This window comes from Clupea harengus, chromosome 18 (assembly GCF_900700415.2).
Source record: "Clupea harengus chromosome 18, Ch_v2.0.2, whole genome shotgun sequence".
In the NCBI taxonomy this organism is placed as follows: domain Eukaryota; kingdom Metazoa; phylum Chordata; class Actinopteri; order Clupeiformes; family Clupeidae; genus Clupea; species Clupea harengus.
This window is the reverse complement of record NC_045169.1, coordinates 6,561,472-6,573,971: the sequence shown is the minus strand read 5'-3', so window position 1 is coordinate 6,573,971 and position 12,500 is coordinate 6,561,472. Positions and strand designations below refer to the sequence as shown.

The window sequence follows — 12,500 nt, the reverse complement described above, 5'->3', positions numbered from 1 at the left end:
TACTACGTGTAAATACATTTCCAGAGTGAAAGCACTTCTTGCTTAACCATACTGAAAAATAGGACTCACAAAGGTGTACTTGAACGTAGCATATGTTTGGGAGCACTTCAGAGTTTCAAAATGGCCACCAGGAGAGAAGTGAGGAATGGAGCGTGCTGAGGCCAGATCAGGACACACAGGCCTCTGAGAGATGCTGAGGTGGCTGATGGGTAAATGCCCTCCCCTCTGCCAGCTCCAGTCTCGTCTCGTCTCGTCTGTTCTCTTCTGTTCTCTTCTCTTCTCTCTCTTTCTCCTTTCCCCCATGATGTCTGGCATCCATTTGGGGCTCATTTGGATGCCTTTACCTTAGCCTGACCTCGCCTGGCTGGAGTATTTTACACTGTGTGTGTGTGTGTGTGTGTGTGTGTGTGTGTGTGTGTGTGTGTGTGTGTCTGATTGCTGTTTGTGTTTGTGAGGACAGGATGCAGTTAAATATGCACGGGAGTCAGGCCAAAGCCATACAGTACAAAACTCCAAACAAACACATGCAAACACACAAGTGTGGCTTACACAATGCTCGTCATCAGTGGCCGGATAGATCACTCACTGCCGAGTGTCATGTTTACTGGCTTATCAGGTGTGAGACTCAAACACGCTCGGGATGCAGATGGTTCAGATCTTGTGGATGGAGTGTTTGTGGATTAAAAAAAAAGAATCTTATTTGGACGTCTTGCTGGTCTCCATTCAGACAGTGCTCTCAACATTCTGTTCTGTTGCTAAATTCATGTTTATTTTCATGATGAGCTAAAGCTGAGCTATTTTACACATGGTGCGTGTGTGTGTGTCTGTGTGTGTGTGTGTGTGTGTGTGTGTGTGTGTGTGTGTGTGTGTGTGTGTGTGTGTGTGTGTGTGTGTGTGTGTGTGTGTGTGTGTGTGTGTGTGTGTGTGTGTGTGTGTGTGTGTGTGTACTAGTTTGTGTGTATTTACGTGTATGTGTTTGTGCGAGTATGTTTTTCTCTGTGTTGTCAATGCATGAGTGTTTCCAATTTGTAAGCCTGCATCTCAGGTCATCACCTCCTAGAAAAAGGCCCACGATGCATTCCTCCCTCCAGCCGGTGTAGCGTGAGGGCCTTTCGCGAAAGAATGCCGGGCGCCGTAACCGCAATACACCCTTGAGTGGAATTAATGTTGTTATTGTTCCTAATACGCCGGGTGGAGGAAAATAATCAGACTGGGGCTCTGATGAAGAAAGGGGAGGGGAGGGGAGGGGTATGCTTATACGGTACACACGCCCAGCATCAACATACCCAATCACACGCAACAGACGCAGTGCCCGCAGTGCCCCCAGTGCCCCCTGATGGGCATGGGAAGGGATGTAGGTAAAGTGGACCAGAGAATGGAGGGAATGGTACCTATTCTTTGACCTGTTGGACAGGTTGGAGACAGTGTAAACATGTTTTATGCCACCATCTTGTTCTGGTTTCCTCCCAGGGTGCAGGTCTTTGTTCTCTTCATCTTGGGAGAGTAATGCTCCTTTTTCGGAGTGTGTGTGTGTCTGTGTGTGTGTGTGTGTGTGTGGGTGTGTGTGTGTGTGTGTGTGGGGGGGGGGGGGGGGGGGGGGGGGGTGGGGGGGGGATGTTGGCTGTAAGGACCTCAGCCAAAATGTGACCTCATTAAGAGCTGTATGTATCCCTAAGAGGAAATGTGATAAGTTTTTTAGGTTACAGATGGATCATGGAGATTGGTGGAATAAGGTTGTGTGTGTGTGTGTGTATGTGTGTATGTGTGTATGTGTGTGTGTGTGTGTGTGTGTGCGAGCTCTACTGCTGTCGGACTGAAGAGTTTTTAACGATGTCGCCTGTGGAAAGTTTGGCAGACAGAGTAAGACAGAGAGAGAGAGAGAGAGAGAGAGAGAGAGAGAGAGAGAGAGAGGGAGAAGAGAAGAAAAGAGAGAGGGGGGATAAAGAGGGAGAAAGAGAGGGCCAGACACTGCCGACAACCAAGGGGCGATTAATCTCAGTTTGTCGAAAAACGTTTGCACGATCTTTCATCAGGGTCGTTAACATTAACACGCGAGAGCCCAGTGCTGTCGTGACGGTGGGCCCGATGAAAAGTAAACCGAGCAGGTCACCCCGTCCTGTCACGTCATGGAGAAACCGGCGGAACCGTTCCTCCCCAACGTCTGTGGTCACCACAGCCTTGCCAATATCTGGCCCTGGTCTCCAAGAAGGTACAGGTGCATTTCCACGTAGGCCAACAGCCTCCTCAGCAGTCCTACTACTACGACTCCCAGCCTCGGCTAGAGTCCGCTCGCCCGGTCACAGCTGACTCGGGAACAGAGCCCACACCGATCATGGGGACGGATTAGTGATCTCGGAATCTCTGAGTTGCTCAGATGTTAGTTTTGTTGCGCTAAATGCCAAAGCCTTAAACGCCAAACAGTCTGTCTACGATGCAGCGAATGTGAGTGTGTTGGTGACTGAGGCACAACGCTAATGCTGGCACAGTCCACATGCTTCAGACACACACACACACACACACACACACACACACACACACACACACACACACACACACACACACACACACACACACACACACACACACACACACACGAGCGTGTTGGTGACTGAGACACAGCGCATAGTCCACATGCTTCAGCTCTGTTGGGATGAATGGTCTTACTTCACTGCTAAGAAAAAACACTTTCTAGATTCAAAACTATTGTCATAAACCTTTGAAAGTTTTAAACCTTTTAAGACATTCCACGTAATGGTTTTGTGCAACCATCTAATGGCCATTTGCTTCCTCTGAATGAATTCTTTATGTGGCAAATGTTCTATGTAGTTTGCTTTTTAAAGCTGTTGGAAAGATTATTTCCAACAATACAGCAAACACACAGAGTTTGATCTTGACTCATTTACTAATTAAGCAACTATTACAATTATTATTAATAAAATGTACTCTTAATAGCATTACTTAAATATTAATATTAGTTTCCCTCCCATTCATATTTCATTGGGGCCACATCTGGCTGTAAGCAAGTAGGAGCCTAGTAACGCAGCCCTCCCATAACTGTTGCGTCCACCGAAATAGAAAATGTTAAAATTTTATGGTTGGATCACTGTTCATAGTCGTCCCCTTCGCTGTCATAAAGTGCCACATGTTCCACGTCGTCATGGAGATGGTGACAAATGCCTCAAGACTGGGAAGCCATTGCCGGTGGAGGCGTCGGGGCGAACGAATGACCCAACCAGCGGAGCAACGGTTGGTTTCGCTTTGCCGTTGGTTTTGGGTTTTACCTCATTGGAACTTCCACTGGAAACAAAGATGAAACAAAGCAACGGAAAACCACGGATCCGTGGGGCAAACCCCTCTACGCATAAAATAAAATAAAAAAGAAGAAAGACGGAGAGATTTTTCCATGTGAGCGGAAAGAAAAAAAAGGAGTTGGGGGTTTTTTATTTGCATTTGTTAGCCGGCGTAATTGCTTACACGCAGAGACTGTGAGAGACTTGGGGTTAGCCAGGGTAAAGGGCTGTGTTGATGTGACATTACGAGCTCCAGCCTAGAAGGCCTGCAGCCAGTGGACGGCGGTTTGGTCAGTGTGCCCAACGAGGACAGGGAAAGCAATACACACACACACGCATGCACACACCCACACACACACACACACACACACATGGTTCGTCTAATGTCTGAAAAGACTACATGTGTTCTTAAGAAGATCTGTATTTGTGCACGCACATTTACATTCACGCACACATTCACGCACACATACACACATACACACATACACACATACACACACACCCTAATGAGGAGCAGGTGTATGAAGAGGCATTACTGAGGGCAGATAATGAACGAGGGGCCTCATAAACACAAGAGCAGGAACCCAAGGAGCAGTTTCTGCTTCTCTCTACACACACACCCACACCCACAGGAAAAAACACACACACGTATGCACACAATCCGCTCTCTCTCTCACACAGGCACACACACACACACACAGACACACACACAAGAAGAAACTCACACACGTATGCACACAATTCTCATGTACACACCCACTCTCTCTCTTACACATATACACACACACACAAACACACACACACGGGAAAAAACACACACACGTATGCACACAATCCTCATGTACACACCCGCTCTCTCTCTCACACAGACACACACACACACACACACAGACACACACACACAAGAAGAAACTCACACACGTATGCACACAATTCTCATGTACACACCCACTCTCTCTCTTACACATATACACACACACACACACACACACACACACACACACACACACACACACACACACGCACACACACACACCTCATCCACACTCTTGTTCCACTTATTTACATTGAAATGAAATTGAGAGTGATTGCTGTGGGATTGCATAAACACTGGCCTCATGCAGGCGAGGGCACCTTCATTTCCACGTATGCGATTATGAGATTTGATTTTTATTGCCACTCGCGTGTTATTTTAAGAGCCCCAAAACGAACGTTGAGTTTTGGCCAAAGCCATCACGTCAACTCGACTAGTTTATCCACATGTTCGAGAGACCCTAGTGCGGAGGCCAACTCTGGAATAAACAACCGCGTCTTTCCACCATTCTCCTTTTTTTCCCTCTCTCTCTCTCTCTCTCTCTCTCTCTCTCTCTCTCTCTCTCTCTCTATCTCTCCATCATTTTCAATGTACTCATTTTTACTGCCTTGATTCCTCATCCCGTTGTAAAGATCTTTATTTTTGCTGTTTTCTCTGCCATGCTCTTTTGCGAGTTGTTCCTGAATGACCGCCGAAATGGCCTCTAAAAGCGGCTTTTTTTTGCATGGCTTCTGGTCAGTCTTGTCTGATAACCCTGTGACTGACCCAGTCTTGTCTGATGACCCAGTGATAAGCCTGACGCCCGACACAGAGTGGCACAGCCGCCCAGCCTTTGAAGTGCGACTGCGGGGAGCATTTCCTGAGTGGCAACCCTGTAGACTCCTATCGGCTTCCCTTTCCCATGCATAGGAGATTTATGAAGGCCAAGGGTTCGGTTGGCGCTCGGCTCTCACGGAAGCGTTCCAGGAATTAAAATGGGAGTCTGTTTTCAGCATGACGGAGCACTGGAAGGGAGGAGGGGAGAGTTCTGGTCCTTTTGGCTGCTGCCACATTGTGTGCTATTGCCATCGTCATGGCGTTCTGGTCCTTTTGGCTGCTGCCACATTGTGTGATATTGCCATCGTCATGGCGTTTTAGTCGCTTTGGCTGCTGCCACATTGTGTGATAATTGCCATCGTCATGGCGTTTTAGTCGCTTTGGCTGCTGCCACATTGTGTGATATTGCCATCATCATGGCGTTTTAGTCGCTTTGGCTGCTGCCACATTGTGTGATATTGCCATCATCATGGCGTTAGGGCTGTTGGTGGTTGGGATAGTGTGGAGCTCTAGGGTGGACATCTGAAGGGCCTGAAATGTCTTTTGGTTTGAGGGCCTCTATCTGTTGAGGCCTGTCAATGAAGCAATTAACACACAATTAATGTTTTGTCTTTCTCTCTCTCTTTTTTCTTGTGTCCTCTCCTCCCACGCCATCCTGTCTGTCTCTCTGTCTAGCCTCCAGATAATGGGCCGCCCCCCCTGCCCAGCTCCTCCCTGCCCGAGGGCTACTATGAGGAGGCCGTGCCACTGAGTCCTGGGAAAGCCCCAGAGTACATCACCTCCAGTGAGTGCACAAACACACACACACACACACACACACACACACACACACACACACACACACACACACCTTTTACAAGGCACACTCTGAACATTCAGAGCCTAGGGTTCTTGAGACACATCCCATCAAACTGTCATCAGCAGTCACGCTCACACATATGGCCTAGATTCACAGGAGACTTGCGTGCGCGAGTGATACCACCTGCGAAAGAAAAACGAAACGGGTGCACCTAGGGCAAAATGAACAAAAGGACGAGTGGACATAACGAAACACAAATTACTAACTCAGAGGGGGAAAAAAACGTTTTATCTCCAAACCTTGCATAAATCAGGGAGATACTGCATGGCAACGGTCTCCCGGAGACAGCTCAGGGCTGAGACATATGTACTCTGTGAGACATAGGCACTGTATCATTCTCCCAGTAGGTAGTCCTTGAGCCATGGACAATGAAAGACAGACACCCTTTTATGTGAAAGGTGTAGCTGTACGCACTCTTACACACACACACACACACACACACACACACACACACACACACACACACACACACACACACACACACACACACACTCCCATTCACGCCTTGCCCCTCTCCTGCAGACTATGACTCGGACGCGATGAGCAGCTCGTACGAGTCGTACGACGAGGAGGAGGAGGACGGGAAGGGCCAGAAGATGCGTCACCAGTGGCCCTCTGAGGAGGCCTCCATGGACCTGGTGAAGGACGCGCGCATCTGTGCCTTCCTGCTGCGCAAGAAGCGCTTCGGCCAGTGGACCAAGCTGCTGTGCGTCATCAAGGACAACAAGCTGCTGGTGAGGGTAGAGCACACACACACACACACACACACACACACACACACACACACACACACACACACACACACACACTTACGCACACACGCACAGATGGACAAGCACACACACACACACACACAGACGTGCTCCCATAGCAGTAAATCAACAACCTATCTGTTTCTTCTATTCAGTGTTTCTGCTCCTTTCCTTTTAAACCTTTTCTCTCTTCTTCTCTTCATCCCTCCTTTCCCTCCCTCCCTCCCTCCCTCCCTCTCTTCATCCTCGCAGTGCTATAAGTCATCCAAAGACCAGACGCCCCAGATGGAGCTCCTGCTGGCCGGCTGCAGCATAACCCACATCCCCAAAGACGGCAAGAAGAAGAAGCACGAGCTCAAGATCGTCCACCAGGGGGCCGACGCCCTCGTCCTGGCCGTCCAGAGCAAGGAGCAGGCCGAGGAGTGGCTCAAGGTACTGTTCATCATCCCTCCGCTCACCACCACCACCATCATCATCATCATCATCATCATCATCATCAGGTCACGGCTTTGATGGTACAAAGACCAAAGGGGTGTGAGCAATGTGTCATCATAGAACACATGTTTCGTCTAATTGGCAGTGACGCATTTTGTATTAGCAGGAAGGGGTTATGATTTAAGTGCTCAAGAAGTTTCTAAGAACTGAACATTTCGGAGTTACTCGGAGTTACACGTTGAGTAGATGTCGTGGCGGCTGAAGTGGTCAACAGTACTTAGCTTAGTCATTTCCCATCTCCCAGCGAAGGCGTCCGTTTTCTGTGGAAGCTGACGCCTGTTTCTGGAAAACCTGTGAGCCTTGCTCTGTCCTCATCGGGTTCTCCAGCTGCAGTTTGGAGAGCCCTTGAATCTGAGCTCAGGATGTTTTTGTTAGTTCTCCAAACTCAGAACTGTTGGGGTGGGGATGGCGATAGCGTACAGGAACACCGTGGAGCTGATGGCTGCTTTTAGCTATTCAAAAAAGTTCTCCTTTGTACGCCTCACCCTGGGTCCTGCTGTTATCACAATATTAGCTCCTCTTTCATGCCGTCTTGTTACCTTTACGATATGAAAGGGAGAGAAACATGTTTAGGTAAGAGTTCAAAGACAAGGCCCCCACGAATACCTCCCGCAACTGACCTTTTTTTTCTATCAAAAAGTTCCCATTGTTTATTCTTGTGGGAACATTGTGTGAAGAACTTTCTGTTTTTGTTTCAGTATTAGCAAGCGAGGGAGAAGTTCCCTTGGTTCCAGTTCTTTAACGGTGAACTCTTCCTGTGAGAACCCGTAGGGAGCAGAGTGAGAGCGGCAGCCGAAGCGCTCTCTCTTTTTTATTAGCCTTGGTATCCCATGATGCCGCTGTGACCTTGTTTAAAGAAGGGGTTGTACTTCAGCCTGCAGTCAGGGGTTGATGGAAGTACCAGAGTCCCACTTGTGTGTTTTGCGCCTGCCATAAGCAATGGTGTTTATGAAGAGAAACAGGGATGGAGGGAGAGATAGAGGGAGAGATAGAGAGCGAGGGAGTGAAAGAGAGATGGAGAGAGTGATGGAGCTTTTCCTGATTTGACTCCCTGTTCCGTGAGTTAATTGTACATTTGTTTGTTGGTCCGCTTGTTCCACCAGCTCAAGAAATACCTGTTTGGCAGTCAACTGCACACACACACACACACACACACACGCACACACACGCACACACACACCAGCTGACATGGAACAGGAGAGGAAGGAGAGTAACAACAGCTGTGACTGTTGTTTAGAGAGTGGAACATGTGTGTGTGTGTGCCTGAACGTGTGCGTGAGGTTCACTCAGATATGCAGCGCTACAGTATTTAGTCAGGTGCCTACCGTCTCAGACACACACTGAAACGATAAATGCTCCCTTGAGACTAGCAACAAACTCCCCGGCAGGCCCCGTCTCTCTCCATTTTCTCATTTGCGTCTCTCTCTCTCTCCCGGGTGAGAGACGTGTGTGAGCCAGCCACACTCCCACCCAAACACTGAGCAGCTCGCCTGGCTCACACTCAGCTCCCAGTTAAAACTGGCTCCACAGTGGAGACACTTGGGTTACACACCTACCCACTCACCCTCACAGACACACACACAGAAAATCACACATAACCACACACACACACACACACACACACACACACACACACACACAGAGAGAGTGTGTAACCACACACACACACACACACAGAGTGTGTAACTGGGCCAGAGAATGTAGTCAGTGTATCTGATTATGCGTATATGGATGGGTGTGTGTGTGTGTGTGTGTTTGGAGATGAAGTTGCTAAGACGCCAGAGAAGTTGTGTTCTTTTCCTTCACTTTGGAGAAGAAAAGCCTGTGAGCTAACCTCAGCAATAATCACTTTTTTGAATGGCCCTTCTAACGACGAGCTGGAGATTACATGTGAAAGCCATCCAATGGATTATTAACCTGCAGGCACAGGGAGGGGGGTTCTCGCTAACAATGGAAGAAATGGTGCAGGCTGACTTCAGCAAAGGTCTGAAGTGAGTGTGTGGAAAGAGCTGACGGCTTATGGTACATTAGCGATTTTGGTGATTAGCGGTGTGAATGTCAACTATTTGGTGGGAGATTGCTGTGTGCCTTGCCCTTTCCTTTTTTCTTTCTTTCTTTCCTTCTCTATTCTCCTTTCATTTCTTTAATCCTTTTCTCTTCTCCTTTCATTTCTCTCCTTCCTTCCAGATTTCATACTGTGCGGTATCCTTTTCAACTTGACCTCTCTTAGTAACCGATATCCCTCTATTTTCTGCACGAGGACCTAGTGAAACACAAGCCATGCGCTTTCTCCTCTTCCTCTTCTCCCTGCTCCTCCTCACCCTCCTCTGTGGGCTGGTGAGCGACACTGTGTGGTTTGTTAGCCTCTGCTAGTGCTGTGCTCACTCATATCTGCACACTGTGTGGTTTGTTAGCCTCTGCTAGCGCTGTGCTCACTCATATCTGCACACTGTGTTGTTTATTAGCTTCTGCTAGCGCTGTGCTCACTCATATCTGCACACTGTGTTGTTTATTAGCTTCTGCTAGCGCTGTGCTCACTCATATCTGCACACTGTGTTGTTTATTAGCTTCTGCTAGCGCTGTGCTCACTCATATCTGCACACTGTGTTGTTTATTAGCTTCTGCTAGCGCTGTGCTTACTCATGTCTGCACACTGTACTGTTACTGTTCAGTAACACCATGTTGTATGGGGGCTGAGCTGGCTTGTTCACCCCGCCTGTTAGCATGTGTTCAGCATGTGTCTCTCGGTCAACTCACGCTATATCTCTGTTGCATTGTGCCACAATGATGAATGGCTAACAAATGGACTGCGTGTGTGTGTGTGTGTGTGTGTGTGTGCTTGTGTGTGTGCGCGCACACGTGTGTGTGTGAATCAGTGTTACTCTAGCCTCGGATGGCCTCTTTGTCCATACAGCAACATGTTTTTTTTATTGTCTTGACTGCATAGTTATGGCTGGAGCATGTCAACCTGAAATGGCTGCCTAGGGAAAGCATTACACCAGGAGAAAAAGCACGTGCGTCAAAGGATCACACACTTGCCTATGTGTTAAAAACTGTATAAACTCCCTCTAATAGGAATCTTCAGTTGGTTCAGGGTACCTGAAATAGAGAGAGAGAGAAAGATAAAGAGAAAGAGAGACAAATGCAAAGAGGGAGAGTGTGGGAGAAGGAAGACATTCCTTAAGTAGAGGGTGAGCGACAGACAATGAGCAAAAACGAGCAAGCCTGAGAGAGAGAAAGAGAGAGAGAGAGAGAGAGAGAGAGAGAGCGAGCATTTCTACTCCATCCCCACTGTCTCCTCCAAACCCCGGGGGCCACGGTCGCGCCTGAGGCCCGGAGGATACACAGGCCACAGCGGCAGCGTGTCATTTCCCCCTGAGGCCAATTACCCCCGGTGCTCGCCAAAAGCCCAGCCACACGCCGCTACATGCAGCTGCTACTACTGCTGGAGCTGCTGCTGTGGAGGAGCCAGGGCCATGGACAGGGCTCACAGATAGAGGGGATGGACAGAGAAAGAGATAGAGAAAGGGATGGGAAAGGAAGAGAGGAATGGAGAAATGAAGGGTAAGAGAAAGCGGACAGGGTGAGGAAAGTTTGAGTAAACAGTTAGTCCTTCGCATTTCTCTCTCTCTCTCTCTCTCTCCCCATCCCTTCCTCCTCCTCTCTGTATCACTGTATCACTGTATCACACTCAGACAGACTCCTGGTGCTGGGTTGAGGTGGAAGCCAGGCTCAGGGTCATTTGAGGTCATGGTAATAGGCGCTGGCGCCCTGCTGCTGTAATTGGCGCCATCTTGGACAGTGTGTGTGTGTGTGTGTGTGTGTGTGTGTGTGTGTGAGGTCCTGGTTTTCTCATCCAGCAGGCTTCAGCAGAGGCTGGCTAGCAGAGGGAGTGTAATGGGACTAACAGCTCTTCCTCTGGTCACCACTGCCCACAGCAGCATGCATGCACCCGGCGGCCTCTACCAGCAAATGCCACTCTGCATGGCCAGGAGTGTTCGTGTGTGTGTGTGTGTGTGTGTGTGTGTGTGTGTGTGTGTTTGTGTGTGTGTGTGTGTGTGAAGGTCAGTTCTCTTGCTCTGTGTTTCATTTGTCTTTACTCCTCCCCACAGGTGATGAGAGAGGTGTGTGCCAACGGGAACGGACACATCGAGTCAGACGGCGTGGGCTCGGGGTCACCAGTGCACAAGGCTGAACTAGAGAAGGCAAGTGTGTGTGTGTGTGTGTGTGTGTGTGCGTGCGTGCGCGCGCGCGCGTGTGTGCATGATTGAGAATACATGTATGTGTGTCGGTGAGCGTGCATCGGTATTTTTGTGTGTGTCTGTTTGTGCAATTACATATGTGCATCTCTGTGTGTGTGTGTGTGTGTGTGTGTGTGTGTGTGTGTGGTTATGAGTGTGTGTGTTGTTCCCTGCTTCAGGGCCCTCCATGCTGTATGCCCAATAAAAGCTGTAATTGCAGCTGAGTGTTGCCTTACAGATGTCAGATGTGCTGAGCAGACGAGAGAGAGAAAGAGAGAGAGAGAAAGAGAGAGAGAGGGAGAGGGAGCGAGGGAAAGAGAGAAAGATATGATACTCAATGACAAAACTCAGCCAGTCATGCTATAAAGAGGATGCAAATAACTGTGTGTGTGTGTATGTGTGTGTTGTTTGGGTTCTTTAACATTAGTCCTATTTAAGCTGGTATGTTGTATAAGTTGAGTGCAGGGGCTCGGTCTAATTATACTGTGTAATATTTTACAGATGCTCACAAAGGCTTGTTTGTGTGTGTGTTGCTTCTAAGCATGATTCCACATAAAGCTTCACTTAATTACATTATGTTCAAATGGTATATAGTTATGAAAGAGTGTACTTGTATGTGCCTGTTGGTGGCTGCTTCTGTGTGTGTGTGTGTGTCAACTTGACTTTGCCCCTGATGTGTTACTACAGAAGCTGTCCTGTGATCGACCCAGTTCAGATGGAGAGCCCAACCACGAGAACGGAGTAACAGTAACAGATACTAAGGACCATGGTAAGCATTCTCTCTCTCTCTCTCTCTCTCTCTCTCTCTCTCTCTCTCTCACACACTGACACACACACACAAACCGACACACACAAACCGACACACACACACACACACACACGAAATTGTAATCTGTTGACGTCCAATGCAGACACTTGTTTCACATTAACACATCGGTCATATAATTTACTGTCTGCTGTCGGTTGTAAATCTCAACTCTGTAAATTTTCCCGATTTCTTAACCATTTTGTTTCCCAACCCTTGCAAACCTGATTTATTCCTTCAGGGCAACTCCCTAGCATTACCCAAACGGTACCTCAGCATCTCCGCAGTGTTTCCCCAACGTTTCCCCAACGTTTCTTAGAGATTCTTTGGTGATGTGTGTCCTTGGTCCACCTTATCTGGCCCCCACAGTGTTAATGTGAGGAGAGACAGACAGACACTAATGTAGCAATATGGGGCCGATTGACAGT

General features: G+C 48.4%; 1 protein-coding gene across 2 annotated transcripts in view; it reads left to right on the top strand.

Annotated features, from left to right (window-relative positions):
- Positions 1-12,500, top strand: part of afap1 (actin filament associated protein 1) — a 75,599-nt gene that overhangs the window by 50,552 nt on the left and 12,547 nt on the right. For both annotated transcript variants that reach the window (XM_031584960.2, XM_012820425.3), the window contains exons 4-8: positions 5,596-5,704; positions 6,302-6,513; positions 6,784-6,963; positions 11,139-11,231; positions 11,955-12,036. In XM_031584960.2, coding sequence (XP_031440820.1) covers positions 5,596-5,704; positions 6,302-6,513; positions 6,784-6,963; positions 11,139-11,231; positions 11,955-12,036 — 676 coding nt within the window. The remainder of the gene's footprint in view (positions 1-5,595; positions 5,705-6,301; positions 6,514-6,783; positions 6,964-11,138; positions 11,232-11,954; positions 12,037-12,500) is intronic.